Below are 21,529 nucleotides of genomic sequence, written 5' to 3' on the forward strand. Positions count from 1 at the left end.
ATGGTGTATGACTCCTCATTTCTCTCCTCAGGTTGGTGTATGATGGTGTATGACTCCTCATGTCTCTCCTCAGGTTGGTGTATGTGGGTGTATGATGGTGTATGACTCCTCATTTCTCTCCTCAGGTTGGTGTATGATGGTGTATGACTCCTCATGTCTCTCCTCAGGTTGGTGTATGATGGTGTTTGATGGTGTATGACTCCTCAGGTCTCTCCTCTGGTTGGTGTATGTGGGTGTATGATGGTGTATGACTCCTCATGCCTCTCCTCAGGTTGGTGTGTGCGGGTGTATGATGGTGTATGACTCCTCATGTATCTCCTCAGGTTGGTGCATGATGGTGTATGATGGTGTATGACTCCTCATGCCTCTCCTCAGGTTGGTGTATGATGGTTTATGAATCCTCATGTCTCTCCTCAGGTTGGTGTATGTGGGTGTATGATGGTGTATGACTCCTCATGTCTCTCCTCAGGTTGGTGTATGATGGTGTATGATGGTGTATGACTCCTCATGTCTCTCCTCTGGTTGGTGTATGTGGGTGTATGATGGTGTATGACTCCTCATGTCTCTCCTCTGGTTGGTGTATGATGGTGTATGATGGTGTATGACTCCTCATGTCTCTCCTCAGGTAGGTGTATGATGGTGTATGACTCCTCATGCCTCTCCTCAGGTTGGTGTATGTGGGTGTATGATGGTATATGACTCCTCATGTCTCTCCTCTGGTTGGTGTATGTGGGTGTATGATGGTGTATGACTCCCCATGTCTCTCCTCAGGTTGGTGGATGTGGGTGTATGATGGTATATGACTCCTCATGTCTCTCCTCTGGTTGGTGTATGTGGGTGTATGATGGTGTATGACTCCTCATGTCTCTCCTCAGGTTTGTATATGATGGTGTATGACTCCTCATGTCTCTCCTCAGGTTGGTGTATGATGGTGTATGACTCCTCATGCCTCTCCTCAGGTTGGTGTATGTGGGTGTATGATGGTGTATGACTCCTCATGTCTCTCCTCTGGTTGGTGTATGATGGTGTATGACTCCTCATTTCTCTCCTCAGGTTGGTGTATGTGGGTGTATGATGGTGTATGACTCCTCAGGTCTCTCCTCAGGTTGGTGTATGTGGGTGTATGATAGTGTATGACTCCTCATTTCTCTCCTCAGGTTGGTGTATGATGGTGTATGACTCCTCATGTCTCTCCTCAGGTTGGTGTATGTGGGTGTTTGATGGTGTATGACTCCTCAGGTCTCTCCTCTGGTTGGTGTATGTGGGTGTATGATGGTGTATGACTCCTCATGCCTCTCCTCAGGTTGGTGTATGCGGGTGTATGATGGTGTATGACTCCTCATGTATCTCCTCAGGTTGGTGCATGATGGTGTATGATGGTGTATGACTCCTCATGCCTCTCCTCAGGTTGGTGTATGATGGTGTATGATGGTGTATGATGGTTTATGAATCCTCATGTCTCTCCTCAGGTTGGTGTATGTGGGTGTATGATGGTGTATGACTCCTCATGTCTCTCCTCAGGTTGGTGTATGATGGTGTATGATGGTGTATGACTCCTCATGTCTCTCCTCTGGTTGGTGTATGATGGTGTATGATGGTGTATGACTCCTCATGTCTCTCCTCAGGTAGGTGTATGATGGTGTATGACTCCTCATGCCTCTCCTCAGGTTGGTGTATGTGGGTGTATGATGGTATATGACTCCTCATGTCTCTCCTCTGGTTGGTGTATGTGGGTGTATGATGGTGTATGACTCCCCATGTCTCTCCTCAGGTAGGTGTATGATGGTGTATGACTCCTCATGTGTCTCCTCTGGTTGGTGTATGATGGTGTATGATGGTGTATGACTTCTCATGTCTCTCCTCAGGTTTGTATATGATGGTGTATGACTCCTCATGTCTCTCCTAAGGTTGGTGTATGATGGTGTATGACTCCTCATGCCTCTCCTCAGGTTGGTGTATGTGGGTGTATGATGGTGTATGACTCCTCATGTCTCTCCTAAGGTTGGTGTATGATGGTGTATGACTCCTCATGCCTCTCCTCAGGTTGGTGTATGTGGGTGTATGATGGTGTATGACTCCTCATGTCTCTCCTCTGGTTGGTGTATGATGGTGTATGACTCCTCATTTCTCTCCTCAGGTTGGTGTATGATGGTGTATGACTCCTCATGCCTCTCCTCAGGTTGGTGTATGTGGGTGTTTGATGGTGTATGACTCCTCAGGTCTCTCCTCTGGTTGGTGTATGTGGGTGTATGATGGTGTATGACTCCTCATGCCTCTCCTCAGGTTGGTGTATGTGGGTGTATGATGGTGTATGACTCCTCAGGCCTCTCCTCAGGTTGGTGTATGTGGGTGTATGATGGTGTATGACTCCTCATGCCTCTCCTCAGGTTGGTGTATGTGGGTGTATGATGGTGTATGACTCCTCATGCCTCTCCTCAGGTTGGTGTATGTGGGTGTATGATGGTGTATGACTCCTCAGGCCTCTCCTCAGGTTGGTGTATGATGGTGTATGACTCCTCATGTCTCTCCTCAGGTTGGTGTATGATGGTGTATGACTCCTCATGCCTCTCCTCAGGTTGGTGTATGTGGGTGTATGATGGTGTATGACTCCTCATTTCTCTCCTCAGGTTGGTGTATGTGGGTGTATGATGGTGTATGACTCCTCATGCCTCTCCTCAGGTTGGTGTATGTGGGTGTATGATGGTGTATGACTCCTCATGCCTCTCCTCAGGTTGGTGTATGTGGGTGTATGATGGTGTATGACTCCTCATGCCTCTCCTCAGGTTGGTGTATGTGGGTGTATGATGGTGTTTGACTCCTCAGGCCTCTCCTCAGGTTGCTGTATGTGGGTGTATGATGGTGTATGACTCCTCATTTCTATCCTCAGGTTGGTGTATGATGGTGTATGATGGTGTATGATGGTGTATGACTACTCAGGTCTCTCCTCTGGTTGGTGTATTTGGGTGTATGATGGTGTATGACTCCTCATGCCTCTCCTCAGGTTGGTGTATGTGGGTGTATGATGGTGTATGACTCCTCATTTCTCTCCTCAGGTTGGTGTATGATGGTGTATGACTCCTCATGTCTCTCCTCAGGTTGGTGTATGTGGGTGTATGATGGTGTATGACTACTCAGGCCTCTCCTCAGGTTGGTGTATGTGGGTGTATGATGGTATATGACTCCGCATGCCTCTCCTCAGGTTGGTGTATGTGGGTGTATGATGGTGTATGACTCCTCATTTCTCTCCTCAGGTTGGTGTATGATGGTGTATGACTCCTCATGTCTCTCCTCAGGTTGGTGTATGTGGGTGTATGATGGTGTATGACTCCTCAGGTCTCTCCTCTGGTTTGTGTATGTGGGTGTATGATGGTGTATGACTCCTCATGCCTCTCCTCAGGTTGGTGTATGCGTGTGTATGATGGTGTATGACTCCTCATGTATCTCCTCAGGCTGGTGCATGATGGTGTATGATGGTGTATGACTCCTCATTTTTCTCCTCAGGTAGGTGTATGATGGTGTATGACTCCTCATGCCTCTCCTCAGGTTGGTGTATGTGGGTGTATGATGGTGTATGACTCCTCATGCCTCTCCTCAGGTTGGTGTATGTGGGTGTATGATTGTGTATGACTCCTCATGCCTCTCCTCAGGTTGGTGTATGTGGGTGTATGATGGTGTATGACTCCTCATGCCTCTCCTCTGGTTGGTGTATGTGGGTGTATGATGGTGTATGACTCCTCATTTCTCTCCTCAGGTTGGTGTATGTGGGTGTATGATGGTGTATGACTCCTCATGCCTCTCCTCTGGTTGGTGTATGTGGGTGTATGATGGTGTATGACTCCTCATGTCTCTCCTCAGGTTGGTGTATGTGGGTGTATGATGGTGTATGACTCCTCATGTATCTCCTCAGGTTGGTGTATGATGGTGTATGATGGTGTATGACTCCTTATGTCTCTCCTCAGGTTGGTGTATGATGGTGTATGATGGTGTATGACTCCTCATGTCTCTCCTCAGGTTGGTGTATGTGGGTGTATGATGGTGTATGACTCCTCAGGTCTCTCCTCTGGTTGGTGTATGTGGGTGTATGATGGTGTATGACTCCTCATGCCTCTCCTCAGGTTGGTGTATGCGGGTGTATGATGGTGTATGACTCCTCATGTATCTCCTCAGGTTGGTGTATGATGGTGTATGATGGTGTATGACTCCTCATGCCTCTCCTTAGGTTGGGGTATGCGGGTGTATGATGGTGTATGACTCCTCATGAATCTCCTCTGGTTGGTGTATGATGGTGTATGATGGTGTATGACTCCTCATGCCTCTCCTCAAGTTGGTGTATGTGGGTGTATGACTCCTCATGTATCTCCTCAGGTTGGTGTATGATGGTGTATGATGGTGTATGACTCCTCATGTCTCTCCTCAAGTTGGTGTATGTGGGTGTATGATGGTGTATGACTCCTCATGCCTCTCCTCAGGTTGGTGTATGATGGTGTATGACTCCTCATGTCTCTCCTCAGGTTGGTGTATGTGGGTGTATGACTCCTCATGCCTCTCCTCAGGTTGGTGTATGCGTGTGTATGATGGTGTAAGACTCCTCAGGCCTCTCCTCAGGTTGGTGTATGCGGGTGTATGATGGTGTAAGACTCCTCAGGCCTCTCCTCAGGTTGGTGTATGATGGTGTATGATGGTGTATGATGGTGTATGACTCCTCATGTCTCTCCTCAGGTTGGTGTATGATGGTGTATGACTCCTCATGCCTCTCCTCAGGTTGGTGTATGATGGTGTATGATGGTGTATGACTCCTCATGTCTCTCCTCAGGTTGGTGTATGTGGGTGTATGATGGTGTATGACTCCTCATGTCTCTCCTCAGGATGGTGTATGCGGGTGTATGATGGTGTATGACTCCTCATGTCTCTCCTCAGGTTGGTGTATGATGGTGTATGATGGTGTATGACTCCTCATGCCTCTCCTCAGGTTGGTGTATATGGGTGTATGATGGTGTACGATGGTATATCTTGGTGTATGATGGTGTATGATGGTGTATGACTCCTCATGCCTCTCCTCTGGTTGGTGTATGATGGTGTATGACTCCTCATTTCTCTCCTCAGGTTGGTGTATGTGGGTGTATGATGGAGTATGACTCCTCATGTCTCTCCTCAGGTTGGTGTATGCGGGTGTATGATGGTGTATGACTCCTCAGGCCTCTCCTCTGGTTGGTGTATGATGGTGTATGATGGTGTATGATGGTGTATGACTCCTCATGTCTCTCCTCAGGTTGGTGTATGATGTTGTATGATGGTGTATGACTCCTCATGTCTCTCCTCAGGTTGGTGTAGGATGGTGTATGATGGTGTATGACTCCTCATGCCTCTCCTCTTGTTGGTGTATGATGGTGTATGACTCCTCATGCCTCTCCTCTGGTTGGTGTATGATGGTGTATGACTCCTCATGCCTCTCCTCTGGTTGGTGTATGATGGTGTATGATGGTGTATGATGGTGTATGACTCCTCATGTCTCTCCTCAGGTTGGTGTATGATGGTGTATGATGGTGTATGACTCCTCATGTCTCTCCTCAGGTTGGTGTATGATGGTGTATGACTCCTCATGCCTCTCCTCAGGTTGGTGTATGTGGGTGTATGATGGTGTATGACTCCTCATGCCTCTCCTCTGGTTGGTGTATGATGGTGTATGATGGTGTATGACTCCTCATGTCTCTCCTCAGCTTGGTGTATGATGGTGTATGACTCCTCATGTCTCTCCTCAGGTTGGTGTATGTGGGTGTATGATGGTGTATGACTCCTCATGCCTCTCCTCTGGTTGGTGTATGATGGTGTATGATGGTGTATGACTCCTCATGCCTCTCCTCTGGTTGGTGTATGATGGTGTATGACTCCTCATGCCTCTCCTCAGGTTGGTGTATGATGGTGTATGATGGTGTATGATGGTGTATGATGGTGTATGACTCCTCATGTCTCTCCTCAGGTTGGTATATGATGGTGTATGACTCCTCATGCCTCTCCTCAGGTTGGTGTATGATGGTGTATGACTCCTCATGCCTCTCCTCAGGTTGATGTATGATGATGTATGATGGTGTATGACTCCTCATGCCTCTCCTCAGGTTGGTGTATGATGGTGTATGACTCCTCATGCCTCTCCTCTGGTTGGTGTATGATGGTGTATGATGGTGTATGACTCCTCATGCCTCTCCTCAGGTTGGTGTATGATGGTGTATGATGGTGTATGACTTCTCATTTCTCTCCTCAGGTTGGTGTATGTGGGTGTATGATGGAGTATGACTCCTCATGTCTCTCCTCAGGTTGGTGTATGCGGGTGTATGATGGTGTATGACTCCTCAGGCCTCTCCTCTGGTTGGTGTATGATGGTGTATGATGGTGTATGATGGTGTATGACTCCTCAGGCCTCTCCTCTGGTTGGTGTATGATGGTGTATGATGGTGTATGACTCCTCATGCCTCTCCTCAGGTTGGTGTATGATGTTGTATGATGGTCTATGACTCCTCATGTCTCTCCTCAGGTTGGTGTAGGATGGTGTATGATGGTGTATGACTCCTCATGCCTCTCCTCTTGTTGGTGTATGATGGTGTATGACTCCTCATGCCTCTCCTCTGGTTGGTGTATGATGGTGTATGACTCCTCATGCCTCTCCTCTGGTTGGTGTATGATGGTGTATGATGGTGTATGATGGTGTATGACTCCTCATGTCTCTCCTCAGGTTGGTGTATGATGGTGTATGATGGTGTATGACTCCTCATGTCTCTCCTCAGGTTGGTGTATGATGGTGTATGATGGTGTATGATGGTGTATGACTCCTCATGCCTCTCCTCTGGTTGGTGTATGATGGTGTATGACTCCTCATGCCTCTCCTCTGGTTGGTGTATGATGGTGTATGATGGTGTATGATGGTGTATGACTCCTCATGTCTCTCCTCAGGTTGGTGTATGATGGTGTATGATGGTGTATGACTCCTCATGTCTCTCCTCAGGTTGGTGTATGATGGTGTATGATGGTGTATGATGGTGTATGACTCCTCATGCCTCTCCTCTGGTTGGTGTATGATGGTGTATGATGGTGTATGACTCCTCATGCCTCTCCTCTGGTTGGTGTATGATGGTGTATGACTCCTCATGCCTCTCCTCAGGTTGGTGTATGATGGTGTATGATGGTGTATGATGGTGTATGATGGTGTATGACTCCTCATGTCTCTCCTCAGGTTGGTATATGATGGTGTATGACTCCTCATGCCTCTCCTCAGGTTGGTGTATGATGGTGTATGACTCCTCATGCCTCTCCTCAGGTTGGTGTATGATGATGTATGATGGTGTATGACTCCTCATGCCTCTCCTCAGGTTGGTGTATGATGGTGTATGACTCCTCATGCCTCTCCTCTGGTTGGTGTATGATGGTGTATGATGGTGTATGACTCCTCATGTCTCTCCTCAGGTTGGTGTATGATGGTGTATGATGGTGTATGACTCCTCATGCCTCTCCTCTGGTTGGTGTATGATGGTGTATGATGGTGTATGACTCCTCATGCCTCTCCTCTGGTTGGTGTATGATGGTGTATGACTCCTCATGCCTCTCCTCTGGTTGGTGTATGATGGTGTATGACTCCTCATGCCTCTCCTCAGGTTGGTGTATGATGGTGTATGATGGTGTATGATGGTGTATGACTCCTCATGCCTCTCCTCTGGTTGGTGTATGATGGTGTATGATGGTGTATGACTCCTCATGCCTCTCCTCTGGTTGGTGTATGATGGTGTATGACTCCTCATGCCTCTCCTCAGGTTGGTGTATGATGGTGTATGACTCCTCATGCCTCTCCTCAGGTTGGTGTATGATGGTGTATGACTCCTCATGCCTCTCCTCTGGTTGGTGTATGATGGTGTATGATGGTGTATGACTCCTCATGCCTCTCCTCTGGTTGGTGTATGATGGTGTATGACTCCTCATGCCTCTCCTCAGGTTGGTGTATGATGGTGTATGATGGTGTATGACTCCTCATGCCTCTCCTCAGGTTGGTGTATGATGGTGTATGATGGTGTATGACTCCTCATGCCTCTCCTCAGGTTGGTGTATGATGGTGTATGATGGTGTATGATGGTGTATGACTCCTCATGCCTCTCCTCTGGTTGGTGTATGATGGTGTATGATGGTGTATGACTCCTCATGCCTCTCCTCAGGTTGGTGTATGATGGTGTATGACTCCTCATGCCTCTCCTCAGGTTGGTGTATGATGGTGTATGACTCCTCATGCCTCTCCTCTGGTTGGTGTATGATGGTGTATGATGGTGTATGACTCCTCATGCCTCTCCTCTGGTTGGTGTATGATGGTGTATGACTCCTCATGCCTCTCCTCAGGTTGGTGTATGATGGTGTATGATGGTGTATGATGGTGTATGACTCCTCAGGCCTCTCCTCTGGTTGGTGTATGATGGTGTATGATGGTGTATGACTCCTCATGCCTCTCCTCTGGTTGGTGTATGATGGTGTATGATGGTGTATGATGGTGTATGACTCCTCATGCCTCTCCTCAGGTTGGTGTATGATGGTGTATGATGGTGTATGACTCCTCATGCCTCTCCTCAGGTTGGTGTATGATGGTGTATGACTCCTCATGCCTCTCCTCAGGTTGGTGTATGATGGTGTATGATGGTGTATGATGGTGTATGACTCCTCAGGCCTCTCCTCTGGTTGGTGTATGTGGGTGTATGATGGTGTATGACTCCTCATGTCTCTCCTCAGGTTGGTGTATGATGGTGTATGACTCCTCATGCCTCTCCTCAGGTTGGTGTATGATGGTGTATGATGGTGTATGATGGTGTATGACTCCTCAGGCCTCTCCTCTGGTTGGTGTATGATGGTGTATGATGGTGTATGACTCCTCATGCCTCTCCTCAGGTTGGTGTATGATGGTGTATGATGGTGTATGATGGTGTATGACTCCTCAGGCCTCTCCTCTGGTTGGTGTATGATGGTGTATGATGGTGTATGACTCCTCATGCCTCTCCTCAGGTTGGTGTATGATGGTGTATGATGGTGTATGACTCCTCATGCCTCTCCACAGGTTGGTGTATGATGGTGTATGACTCCTCATGCCTCTCCTCAGGTTGGCGGTCGCGGTGCATCGATCCTTCGCTCAGGTCCGGTGTCTGGATACGTCTGGAGACGTTGTGGACCCCCGGGAGGCGGCGCAGAGCATCTTCCCGCTGATTGCACAGAGTCTACAGCGCTACCTGCGTGCCACTCACCAGACTCACCTGTACAGCATGGAGGCCATCATACAGCACCTCACCCTGTGCCTGAGCCACGGCATGACCCCACAGGTAACACCACAGGTCAGGACCTTAACAGGTAACACCACAGGTCATGACCCCACAGGTAACACCACAGGTCATGACCCCACAGGTAACACCACAGGTCAGGACCTTAACAGGTAACACCACAGGTCATGACCCCACAGGTAACACCACAGGTCATGACCCTACAGGTAACACCACAGGTCATGACCCCACAGGTAACACCACAGGTCATGACCTTACAGGAAACATCACAGGTCATGACCCTACAGGTAACACCACAGGTCATGACCCTACAGGTAACACCACAGGTCATGACCCTACAGGTAACACTGCAGGTCATGACCCCACAGGTAACATTGCAGGTCATGACCCCACAGGTAAAACCACAGGGGGACCCCTATACTGGAGTCAGAGCAGGACTGTGCACAGGGGGGACCCCGATACTGGAGTCAGTGCAGGACTGTGCACAGGGGGGACCCCGATACTGGAGTCAGAGCAGGACTGTGCACAGGGGGGACCCCGATACTGGAGTCAGTGCAGGACTGTGCACAGGGGGGACCCCGATACTGGAGTCAGTGCAGGACTGTGCCCAGGGGGGACCCCGATACTGTAGTCAGAGCAGGACTGTGCACAGGGGGGACCCCGATACTGGAGTCAGTGCAGGACTGTGCACAGGGGGGACCCCGATACTGTAGTCAGAGCAGGACTGTGCACAGGGGGGACCCCGATACTGGAGTCAGAGCAGGACTGTGCCCAGGGGGGACCCCGATACTGTAGTCAGAGCAGGACTGTGCACAGGGGGGACCCCGATACTGTAGTCAGAGCAGGACTGTGCACAGGGGGGACCCCGATACTAGAGTCACTGCAGGACTGTACACAGGGGGGACCCCGATACTGGAGTCAGAGCAGGACTGTGCACAGGGGGGACCCCGATACTGGAGTCAGAGCAGGACTGTGCACAGGGGGGACCCCGATACTGGAGTCAGTGCAGGACTGTGCACAGGGGGGACCCCGATACTGGAGTCAGAGCAGGACTGTGCACAGGGGGGACCCCGATACTGTAGTCAGTGCAGGACTGTGCACAGGGGGGACCCCGATACTGGAGTCAGAGCAGGACTGTGCACAGGGGGGACCCCGATACTGTAGTCAGAGCAGGACTGTGCACAGCGGGGACCCCGATACTGGAGTCAGTGCAGGACTGTGCACAGGGGGGACCCCGATACTGGAGTCAGTGCAGGACTGTGCACAGGGGGGACCCCGATACTGGAGTCAGAGCAGGACTGTGCACAGGGGGGACCCCGATACTGGAGTCAGAGCAGGACTGTGCACAGGGGGGACCCCGATACTGGAGTCAGTGCAGGACTGTGCACAGGGGGGACCCCGATACTGGAGTCAGAGCAGGACTGTGCACAGGGGGGACCCCGATACTGGAGTCAGTGCAGGACTGTGCACAGGGGGGACCCCGATACTGGAGTCACTGCAGGACTGTGCACAGGGGGGACCCCGATACTGGAGTCAGTGCAGGACTGTGCCCAGGGGGGACCCCGATACTGGAGTCAGAGCAGGACTGTACACAGGGGGGACCCCGATACTGGAGTCACTGCAGGACTGTACACAGGGGGGACCCCGATACTGGAGTCAGTGCAGGACTGTGCACAGGGGGGACCCCGATACTGGAGTCAGAGCAGGACTGTGCACAGGGGGGACCCCGATACTGGAGTCAGTGCAGGACTGTGCACAGGGGGGACCCCGATACTGGAGTCAGTGCAGGACTGTGCACAGGGGGGACCCCGATACTGGAGTCAGAGCAGGACTGTGCACAGGGGGGACCCCGATACTGGAGTCAGTGCAGGACTGTGCACAGGGGGGACCCCGATACTGGAGTCAGTGCAGGACTGTGCACAGGGGGGACCCCGATACTGGAGTCAGAGCAGGACTGTGCACAGGGGGGACCCCGATACTGGAGTCAGTGCAGGACTGTGCACAGGGGGGACCCCGATACTGGAGTCAGAGCAGGACTGTGCACAGGGGGGACCCCAAAACTGGAGTCAGTGCAGGACTGTGCACAGGGGGGACCCCGATACTGGAGTCAGTGCAGGACTGTGCACAGGGGGGACCCCGATACTGGAGTCAGAGCAGGACTGTGCACAGGGGGGACCCCGATACTGGAGTCAGTGCAGGACTGTGCACAGGGGGGACCCCGATACTGGAGTCAGAGCAGGACTGTGCACAGGGGGGACCCCGATACTGGAGTCAGTGCAGGACTGTGCACAGGGGGGACCCCGATACTGGAGTCAGTGCAGGACTGTGCACAGGGGGGACCCCGATACTGGAGTCAGAGCAGGACTGTGCACAGGGGGGACCCCGATACTGGAGTCAGTGCAGGACTGTGCACAGGGGGGACCCCGATACTGGAGTCAGAGCAGGACTGTGCACAGGGGGGACCCCGATACTAGAGTCAGTGCAGGACTGTGCACAGGGGGGACCCCGATACTGGAGTCAGTGCAGGACTGTGCACAGGGGGGACCCCGATACTGGAGTCAGTGCAGGACTGTGCACAGGGGGGACCCCGATACTGGAGTCAGAGCAGGACTGTGCACAGGGGGGACCCCGATACTGGAGTCAGTGCAGGACTGTGCACAGGGGGGACCCCGATACTGGAGTCAGAGCAGGACTGTGCACAGGGGGGACCCCGATACTGGAGTCAGTGCAGGACTGTTCACAGGGGGGACCCCGATGCTGGAGTCAGTGCAGGACTGTGCCCAGGGGGGACCCCGATACTGGAGTCAGAGCAGGACTGTGCACAGGGGGGACCCCGATACTGGAGTCAGTGCAGGACTGTGCACAGGGGGGACCCCGATACTGGAGTCAGAGCAGGACTGTGCACAGGGGGGACCCCGATACTGGAGTCAGTGCAGGACTGTGCACAGGGGGGACCCCGATACTGGAGTCAGAGCAGGACTGTGCACAGGGGGCACCCCGATACTGGAGTCAGAGCAGGACTGTGCACAGGGGGGACCCCGATACTGGAGTCACTGCAGGACTGTGCACAGGGGGGACCCCGATACTGGAGTCAGAGCAGGACTGTGCACAGGGGGGACCCCGATACTGGAGTCAGAGCAGGACTGTGCACAGGGGGGACCCCTATACTGGAGTCAGAGCAGGACTGTGCACAGGGGGGACCCCTATACTGGAGTCAGAGCAGGACTGTGCACAGGGGGGACCCCTATACTGGAGTCAGAGCAGGACTGTGCACAGGGGGGACCCCGATACTGGAGTCACTGCAGGACTGTACACAGGGGGGACCCCAATACTGGAATCAGAGCAGGACTGTGCACAGGGGGGACCCCGATACTGGAGTCAGAGCAGGACTGTGCACAGGGGGGACCCCGATACTGGAGTCAGAGCAGGACTGTGCACAGGGGGGACCCCGATACTGGAGTCACTGCAGGACTGTGCACAGGGGGGACCCCGATACTGGAGTCAAAACAGGACTGTGCACAGGGGGGACCCCGATACTGGAGTCAGAGCAGGACTGTGCACAGGGGGGACCCCTATACTGGAGTCAGAGCAGGACTGTGCACAGGGGGGACCCCGATACTGGAGTCACTGCAGGACTGTACACAGGGGGGACCCCGATACTGGAGTCAGAGCAGGACTGTGCACAGGGGGGACCCCGATACTGGAGTCAGTGCAGGACTGTACACAGGGGGGACCCCGATACTGGAGTCAGAGCAGGGCTGTGCACAGGGGGGACCCCGATACTGGAGTCAGAGCAGGACTGTGCACAGGGGGGACCCCTATACTGGAGTCAGTGCAGGACTGTGCACAGGGGGGACCCCGATACTGGAGTCAGTGCAGGACTGTGCACAGGGGGGACCCCGATACTAGAGTCAGTGCAGGACTGTGCACAGGGGGGACCCCGATACTGGAGTCAGTGCAGGACTGTGCACAGGGGGGACCCCGATACTGGAGTCAGAGCAGGACTGTGCACAGGGGGGACCCCGATACTGGAGTCAGTGCAGGACTGTGCACAGGGGGGACCCCTATACTGGAGTCAGTGCAGGACTGTGCACAGGGGGGACCCCTATACTGGAGTCAGTGCAGGACTGTGCACAGGGGGGACCCCGATACTGGAGTCAGTGCAGGACTGTGCACAGGGGGGACCTTGATACTGGAGTCAGAGCAGGACTGTGCACAGGGGGGACCCCGATACTGGAGTCAGAGCAGGACTGTGCACAGGGGGGACTCCGATACTGGAGTCAGTGCAGGACTGTGCACAGGGGGGACCCCGATACTGGAGTCAGTGCAGGACTGTGCACAGGGGGGACCCCGATACTGGAGTCAGAGCAGGACTGTGCACAGGTGGGACCCTGATACTGGAGTCACTGCAGGACTGTGCCCAGGGGGGACCCCGATACTGGAGTCAGTGTAGGACTGTGCCCAGGGGGGACCCCGATACTGGAGTCAGAGCAGGACTGTGCACAGGGGGGACCCCGATACTGGAGTCAGAGCAGGACTGTGCACAGGGGGGACCCCGATACTGGAGTCACTGCAGGACTGTACACAGGGCGGACCCCGATACTGGAATCAGAGCAGGACTGTGCACAGGGGGGACCCCGATACTAGAGTCACTGCAGGACTGTACACAGGGGGGACCCCGATACTGGAGTCAGAGCAGGACTGTGCACAGGGGGGACCCCGATACTGGAGTCAGTGCAGGACTGTGCACAGGGGGGACCCCGATACTGGAGTCAGAGCAGGACTGTGCACAGGGGGGACCCCGATACTGGAGTCAGTGCAGGACTGTGCACAGGGGGGACCCCGATACTGGAGTCAGAGCAGGACTGTGCACAGGGGGGACCCCGATACTGGAGTCAGAGCAGGACTGTGCACAGGGGGGACCCCGATACTGGAGTCAGAGCAGGACTGTGCACAGGGGGGACCCCGATACTGGAGTCAGAGCAGGACTGTGCACAGGGGGGACCCCGATACTGGAGTCAGAGCAGGACTGTGCACAGGTGGGACCCCGATACTGGAGTCACTGCAGGACTGTGCCCACGGGGGACCCCGATACTGGAGTCAGTGCAGGACTGTGCCCAGGGGGGACCCCGATACTGGAGTCAGTGCAGGACTGTGCACAGGGGGGACCCCGATACTGGAGTCACTGCAGGACTGTGCACAGGGGGGACCCCGATACTGGAGTCAGTGCAGGACTGTGCACAGGGGGGACCCCGATACTGGAGTCAGTGCAGGACTGTGCACAGGAGGGACCCCGATACTGGAGTCAGTGCAGGACTGTGCACAGGGGGGACCCCGATACTGGAGTCAGAGCAGGACTGTGCCCAGGGGGGACCCCGATACTGGAGTCAGAGCAGGACTGTGCACAGGAGGGACCCCGATACTGGAGTCAGTGCAGGACTGTGCACAGGGGGGACCCCGATACTGGAGTCAGTGCAGGACTGTGCACAGGGGGGACCCCGATACTGGAGTCAGAGCAGGACTGTGCACAGGGGGGACCCCGATACTGGAGTCAGAGCAGGACTGTGCACAGGGGGGACCACGATACTGGAGTCAGAGCAGGACTGTGCACAGGGGGGACCCCGATACTGGAGTCAGAGCAGGACTGTGCACAGGGGGGACCCCGATACTGGAGTCAGTGCAGGACTGTGCACAGGGGGGACCCCGATACTGGAGTCAGTGCAGGACTGTGCACAGGGGGGACCCCGATACTGGAGTCAGAGCAGGACTGTGCACAGGGGGGACCACGATACTGGAGTCAGTGCAGGACTGTGCACAGGGGGGACCCCGATACTGGAGTCAGTGCAGGACTGTGCACAGGGGGGACCCCGATACTGGAGTCAGTGCAGGACTGTGCACAGGTGGGACCCCGATACTGGAGTCACTGCAGGACTGTACACAGGGGGGACCCCGATACTGGAGTCAGAGCAGGACTGTGCACAGGGGGGACCCCGATACTAGAGTCACTGCAGGACTGTACACAGGGGGGACCCCGATACTGGAGTCACTGCAGGACTGTGCACAGGGGGGACCCCGATACTGGAGTCAGAGCAGGACTGTGCATAGGGGGGACCCCGATACTGGAGTCAGAGCAGGACTGTGCACAGGGGGGACCTTGATACTGGAGTCAGAGCAGGACTGTGCACAGGGGGGACCCCGATACTGGAGTCAGAGCAGGACTGTGCACAGGGGGGACCCCGATACTGGAGTCAGTGCAGGACTGTGCACAGGAGGGACCCCGATACTGGAGTCAGAGCAGGACTGTGCACAGGGGGGACCCCGATACTGGAGTCAGAACAGGACTGTGCACAGGAGGGACCCCGATACTGGAGTCAGAGCAGGACTGTGCACAGGGGGGACCCCGATACTGGAGTCAGAGCAGGACTGTGCACAGGGGGGACCCCGATACTGGAGTCAGTGCAGGACTGTGCACAGGGGGGACCCCGATACTGGAGTCAGTGCAGGACTGTGCACAGGGGGGACCCCGATACTGGAGTCAGTGCAGGACTGTGCACAGGGGGGACCCCGATACTGGAGTCAGAGCAGGACTGTGCACAGGGGGGACCCCGATACTGGAGTCAGTGCAGGACTGTGCACAGGGGGGACCCCGATACTGGAGTCAGTGCAGGACTGTGCACAGGGGGGACCCCGATACTGGAGTCAGTGCAGGACTGTGCACAGGGGGGACCCCGATACTGGAGTCAGTGCAGGACTGTGCACAGGGGGGACCCCGATACTGGAGTCAGAGCAGGACTGTGCACAGGGGGACCCCGATACTGGAGTCACTGCAGGACTGTGCACAGGGGGGACCCCGATACTGGAGTCAGAGCAGGACTGTGCACAGGGGGGACCCCGATACTGGAGTCAGAGCAGGACTGTGCACAGGGGGGACCCCGATACTGGAGTCAGTGCAGGACTGTGCACAGGGGGGACCCCGATACTGGAGTCAGTGCAGGACTGTGCACAGGGGGGACCCCGATACTGGAGTCAGTGCAGGACTGTGCACAGGGGGGACCCCGATACTGGAGTCAGAGCAGGACTGTGCACAGGGGGGACTCCGATACTGGAGTCAGAGCAGGACTGTGCACAGGGGGGACCCCGATACTGGAGTCAGTGCAGGACTGTGCACAGGGGGGACCCCGATACTGGAGTCAGTGCAGGACTGTACACAGGGGGGACCCCGATACTGGAGTCACTGCAGGACTGTACACAGGGGGGACCCCGATACTGGAGTCAGTGCAGGACTGTGCACAGGGGGGACCCCGATACTGGAGTCAGTGCAGGACTGTGCACAGGGGGGACCCCGATACTGGAGTCAGAGCAGGACTGTGCACAGGGGGGACCCCGATACTGGAGTCAGTGCAGGACTGTGCACAGGGGGGACCCCGATACTGGAGTCAGTGCAGGACTGTGCACAGGGGGGACCCTGATACTGGAGTCAGAGCAGGACTGTGCACAGGGGGGACCCCGATACTGGAGTCAGAGCAGGACTGTGCACAGGGGGGACCCCGATACTGGAGTCAGAGCAGGACTGTGCACAGGGGGGACCCCGTTACTGGAGTCAGAGCAGGACTGTGCACAGGGGGGACCCCGATACTGGAGTCAGAGCAGGACTGTGCACAGGGGGGACCCCGATACTGGAGTCAGAGCAGGACTGTGCACAGGGGGGACCCCGATACTGGAGTCAGAGCAGGACTGTGCACAGGGGGGACCCCGATACTGGAGTCAGAGCAGGACTGTGCACAGGGGGGACCCCGATACTGGAGTCAGAGCAGGACTGTGCACAGGGGGGACCCCGATACTGGAGTCAGAGCAGGACTGTGCACAGGGGGGACCCCGATACTGGAGTCACTGCAGGACTGTGCCCAGGGGGGACCCCGATACTGGAGTCAGTGCAGGACTGTGCACAGGGGGGACCCCGATACTGGAGTCAGTGCAGGACTGTGCACAGGGGGGACCCCGATACTGGAGTCAGTGCAGGACTGTGCACAGGGGGGACCCCGATACTGGAGTCAGAGCAGGACTGTGCACAGGGGGGACCCCGATACTGGAGTCAGAGCAGGACTGTGCACAGGGGGGACCCCGATACTGGAGTCAGTGCAGGACTGTGCACAGGGGGGACCCCGATACTGGAGTCAGAGCAGGACTGTGCACAGGGGGGACCCCGATACTAGAGTCACTGCAGGACTGTGCACAGGGGGGACCCCGATACTGGAGTCAGTGCAGGACTGTGCCCAGGGGGGACCCCGATACTGGAGTCAGTGCAGGACTGTGCACAGGGGGGACCCCGATACTGGAGTCAGAGCAGGACTGTGCACAGGGGGGACCCCGATACTGGAGTCAGTGCAGGACTGTACACAGGGGGGACCCCTATACTGGAGTCATTTCTGCCCCTGACGTTATATCATGGATTATTGGACTGGTGGAATGATTGACTACCCCCCCCCCCCCCCCTCTTAACATCTATAACTTAGCCTGGCACTTTACAAATAACATTCAATCAACCCGATTAAACCCAAAATAATATTGACATTGAGGCTCGTGGGTGGTGGAAAGAACCGGTCACAGCATTTATTAACAATTATTCTTTAACAATTTCAAACATTATTGAAAACATTAGGAGAAGGAAATCTCCATCCAAACGGTAAACGGCTCAGGACTGCACTATGCCCATCTGGACTCCCAGATGGCAAGTCGGCCAGACGAGCAAAGTACATGTCTCAGATCTCAGAACTAAAGAAAAACACAAATATACAAAAAAAAAATAAAACAGAACAACCAATAAATTAGGGAGGGAGGGAGGGACTGCTTCCTGAGTGCCACAGTCAAGAGAGGAAGGGGGAGGAGGCTCGCTCCCCTTATATACAGAAAACAAGAGGGGAGGAGGAAAGTGCCTGCAGCAAACCTCCTCCCCTTAAAGTGCACTTATAACTATTAACCCCTTCCACCTCCACAAACATCCTCCACCAGTCCAGGTGTACCCTCTGTAACCCGCCGGGCGTACACCGCAATCCATTAACCCCTTGTATTTTACAGGCTTTCCTGGAGCAGTACCTGCATCCGGGGCCCCTCTGTCAGCTCTCTGGGGCCCCTCCCGCTGTGTGGACATTAGTCAGTGAGGAGTCAGTGACACGGAGCCTGAGGTCTGGTCTGACGTTCTGCCTCCGCAGCGCTGACTCACAGCTGGTGGTGAGTGTGAGTGCCATTCCCCGAGTGACCCTCCGCGAGACCTTCATCCCACCACATGCCCATCGCTTCACTGTGCGGCCGTACCCCCGACTCCTGGACGTCAGCACCATATCACCCGCATAGGCCGTGGCCACCTCATGTATATAATGTTTTATATGCCTCAATCAGTATTAATTACATTAAAGGTCATTTTATGAGAATATTAAAGGATTTGCTGCCATTTGTCATCCCCCCTGGACTCCATCATTGACTACAAGGTGTTGTGTGTAGGCCTGCAGGGTAACCATTTATGGAACGCTGGCCCATAAGGAGCAGGGGGAGGGACGCTGGCCCATAGGGAGCAGGGGGAGGGACGCTGGCCCATAAGAAGCAGGGGGAGGGACGCTGGCCCATAAGGAGCAGGGGGAGGGACGCCTGCCGATAAGGAACAGGGGAAAGGACGGTGACCCATAAGGAGTAGGGGAAAGGATGGTGACCCATAAGGAGCAGGGGGAGGGACGCTGGCCCATAAGAAGCAGGGGGAGGGACGCTGGCCCATAAGAAGCAGGGGGAGGGACGCTGGCCCATAAGAAGCAGGGGGAGGGACGCTGGCCCATAAGAAGCAGGGGGAGGGACGCTGGCCCATAAGAAGCAGGGGGAGGGACGCTGGCCCATAAGAAGCAGGGGGAGGGACGCTGGCCCATAAGGAGCAGGGGGAGGGACGCTGGCCCATAAGAAGCAGGGGGAGGGACGCTGGCCCATAAGAAGCAGGGGGAGGGACGCTGGCCCATAAGGAGCAGGGGGAGGGACGCTGGCCCATAAGGAGCAGGGGGAGGGACGCTGGCCCATAAGAAGCAGGGGGAGGGACGCTGGCCCATAAGAAGCAGGGGGAGGGACGCTGGCCCATAAGAAGCAGGGGGAGGGACGCTGGCCCATAAGAAGCAGGGGGAGGGACGCTGGCCCATAAGGAACAGGGGGAAGGACGGTGACCCATAAGGAGTAGGGGGAAGGTTGGTGACCCATAAAGAGCAGGGGAAGGACGGTGACCCATAAGGAGCAGGGGGAAGAACGGTGACCCATAAGGAGCAGGGGGAAGGACGGTGACCCATAAGGAGCAGGGAAGGATAGTGACCCATAAGGAGTAGGGGAATGGATGGTGATCCATATGGTGCAGGGGTAAGGGCGGTGACCCATAAGGAGCAGGGGGAAGGACGTTGACCCTTAAGGAGCAGGGGGAAGGACAGTGACGCATAAGGAGCAGGGGAAAGGACGGTGACCCATAAGGAGCAGGGGGATGGACGGTGACCCATAAGGAGCAGGGGGAGGACAGTGACCCATAAGGAGCAGGGGGAAGGGCGGTGACCCATAAGGAGCAGGGGGAAGCATGGTGAACCATAAGAAGCAGGGGGATGGACGGTGACCCATAAGGAGCAGGGGGAGGACAGTGACCCATAAGGAGCAGGGGGAAGGGCGGTGACCCATAAGGAGCAGGGGGAAGCATGGTGAACCATAAGAAGCAGGGGGATGGACGGTGACCCATAAGGAGCAGGGGGAAGGACTGTGACCCATAAGGAGCAGGGGGAAGGACGGTGACCCATAAGGAGCAGGGGGAGGACAGTGACCCATAAGGAGCAGGGGGAAGGGCGGTGACCCATAAGGAGCAGGGGGAAGGATGGTGACCCATAAGGAGCAGGGGGATGGACGGTGACCCATAAGGATCAGGCAGAAGGATGGTGACCCATTTGGCGCAGGGGGAAGGGCGGTGACCCATAAGGTGTATAGGGAAAGACGGTGACCCATACGGACCCGGCAGAAGGATGGTAACCGATAAGGAGCAGAGGGAAGGTTGGTGACTAGAGATGAGTGAACATACTCGTCCGAGCTTGATGCTGGTTGGAGCATTAGCGTACTCGAAACTGCTCGTTGCTCGGACGAATACTTCGCCCGCTCGAGAAAATGGCAGCTCCCGCCGTTTTGCGTTTTGGCGGCCAGAAACAGAGCCAATCACAAGCCAGGAGACTCTGCACTCCACCCAGCATGACGTGGTACCCTTACACGTGGATAGCAGTGGTTGGCTGGCCAGATCAGGTGACCCTGGGATAGACTAGCCGCTGGCCGCGCTGCTCGGATCATTCTGTCTCTGGATGCCGCTAGGGAGAGAGCTGCTGCTGGTCAGGGAAAGCGTTAGGGTGTTCTATTAGCTTACTGTTAGGCAGGAGTGATTCTACAAGAACCCAACAGCCCTTCTTAGGGCTACAATAACGTTCTACTTTTTTTATTTTAATTTGCATCTTTTACCATTTTGTGAGGAATTAGCAGGGGGACTTGCTACCGTTGTGTTTAGCTCTTAGTGGCACACATATCCATAGCAAAGACCGAAGTGGGAAAATTCAGTAGGGGTTGGATTTCTATTAGGCAATAACTCAGTGTCATCTCATCTGGCATAGTAGTGTGCTTCCTTTGATACTTGGCTAGAAAATAGCCATAGGAGAATACAAATAGCTTCTTGAAGCCTACAGTAGCGTTCTATATATTTGATTTCTGGTTGATCTGCTGGTGGCTTTAGTTTCTGCAGTGCATGTACTTGCCAATTCTGAGCAATTTGTAGTGAGACTTGCGACCGCTGTGTTCTGCGCTTAGTGACGCACATATCCATTGCAAAGACCGAAGTTTGAAAATTTAGTAGGGGTTGGATTTCAATTCGGCACAGTCTGCCATTTGTCCTTTTTTATTTTACGTTTATTTTGTTTAATAACTCAGCGTCATCTCATCTGGCATAGCAGTGTGCTTTCATACTTGGCTAGAAAATAGCCATAGCAATAGGATAGCATCGTTTGGTTTTAAAAACTAAAAAACACAAAAAAAAAACTAAAAAACACAAAAAAACACAAAAAAAAGTAAAAAAAAAAATTAAAGTTATATAACTTTCATTTTCAAAATGTTTAACCCGAGGGCTAGGGGTAGAGGACGAGGGCGTGGACGTGGGCGTCCATCTACTGCAGGGGTCAGAGGCCGTGGTCCTGGGC

At 54.5% G+C, this 21,529-nt stretch overlaps 1 protein-coding gene across 1 annotated transcript in view; it reads left to right on the forward strand.

The window, feature by feature from the left end:
* LOC140106922 (vang-like protein 1) overlaps positions 1-18,724 on the forward strand; it is a 136,883-nt gene extending 118,159 nt beyond the window's left edge. The window contains exons 7-8 of the mRNA XM_072131560.1: positions 9,122-9,338; positions 18,372-18,724. Of these exons, the coding sequence (XP_071987661.1) occupies positions 9,122-9,338; positions 18,372-18,647 (493 nt within the window). The 3' untranslated portion in view covers positions 18,648-18,724. The remainder of the gene's footprint in view (positions 1-9,121; positions 9,339-18,371) is intronic.
* Positions 18,725-21,529: the final 2,805 nt, after the last annotated feature.

Source organism: Engystomops pustulosus, unplaced genomic scaffold, assembly GCF_040894005.1.
Source record: "Engystomops pustulosus unplaced genomic scaffold, aEngPut4.maternal MAT_SCAFFOLD_88, whole genome shotgun sequence".
Lineage (NCBI taxonomy): Eukaryota > Metazoa > Chordata > Amphibia > Anura > Leptodactylidae > Engystomops > Engystomops pustulosus.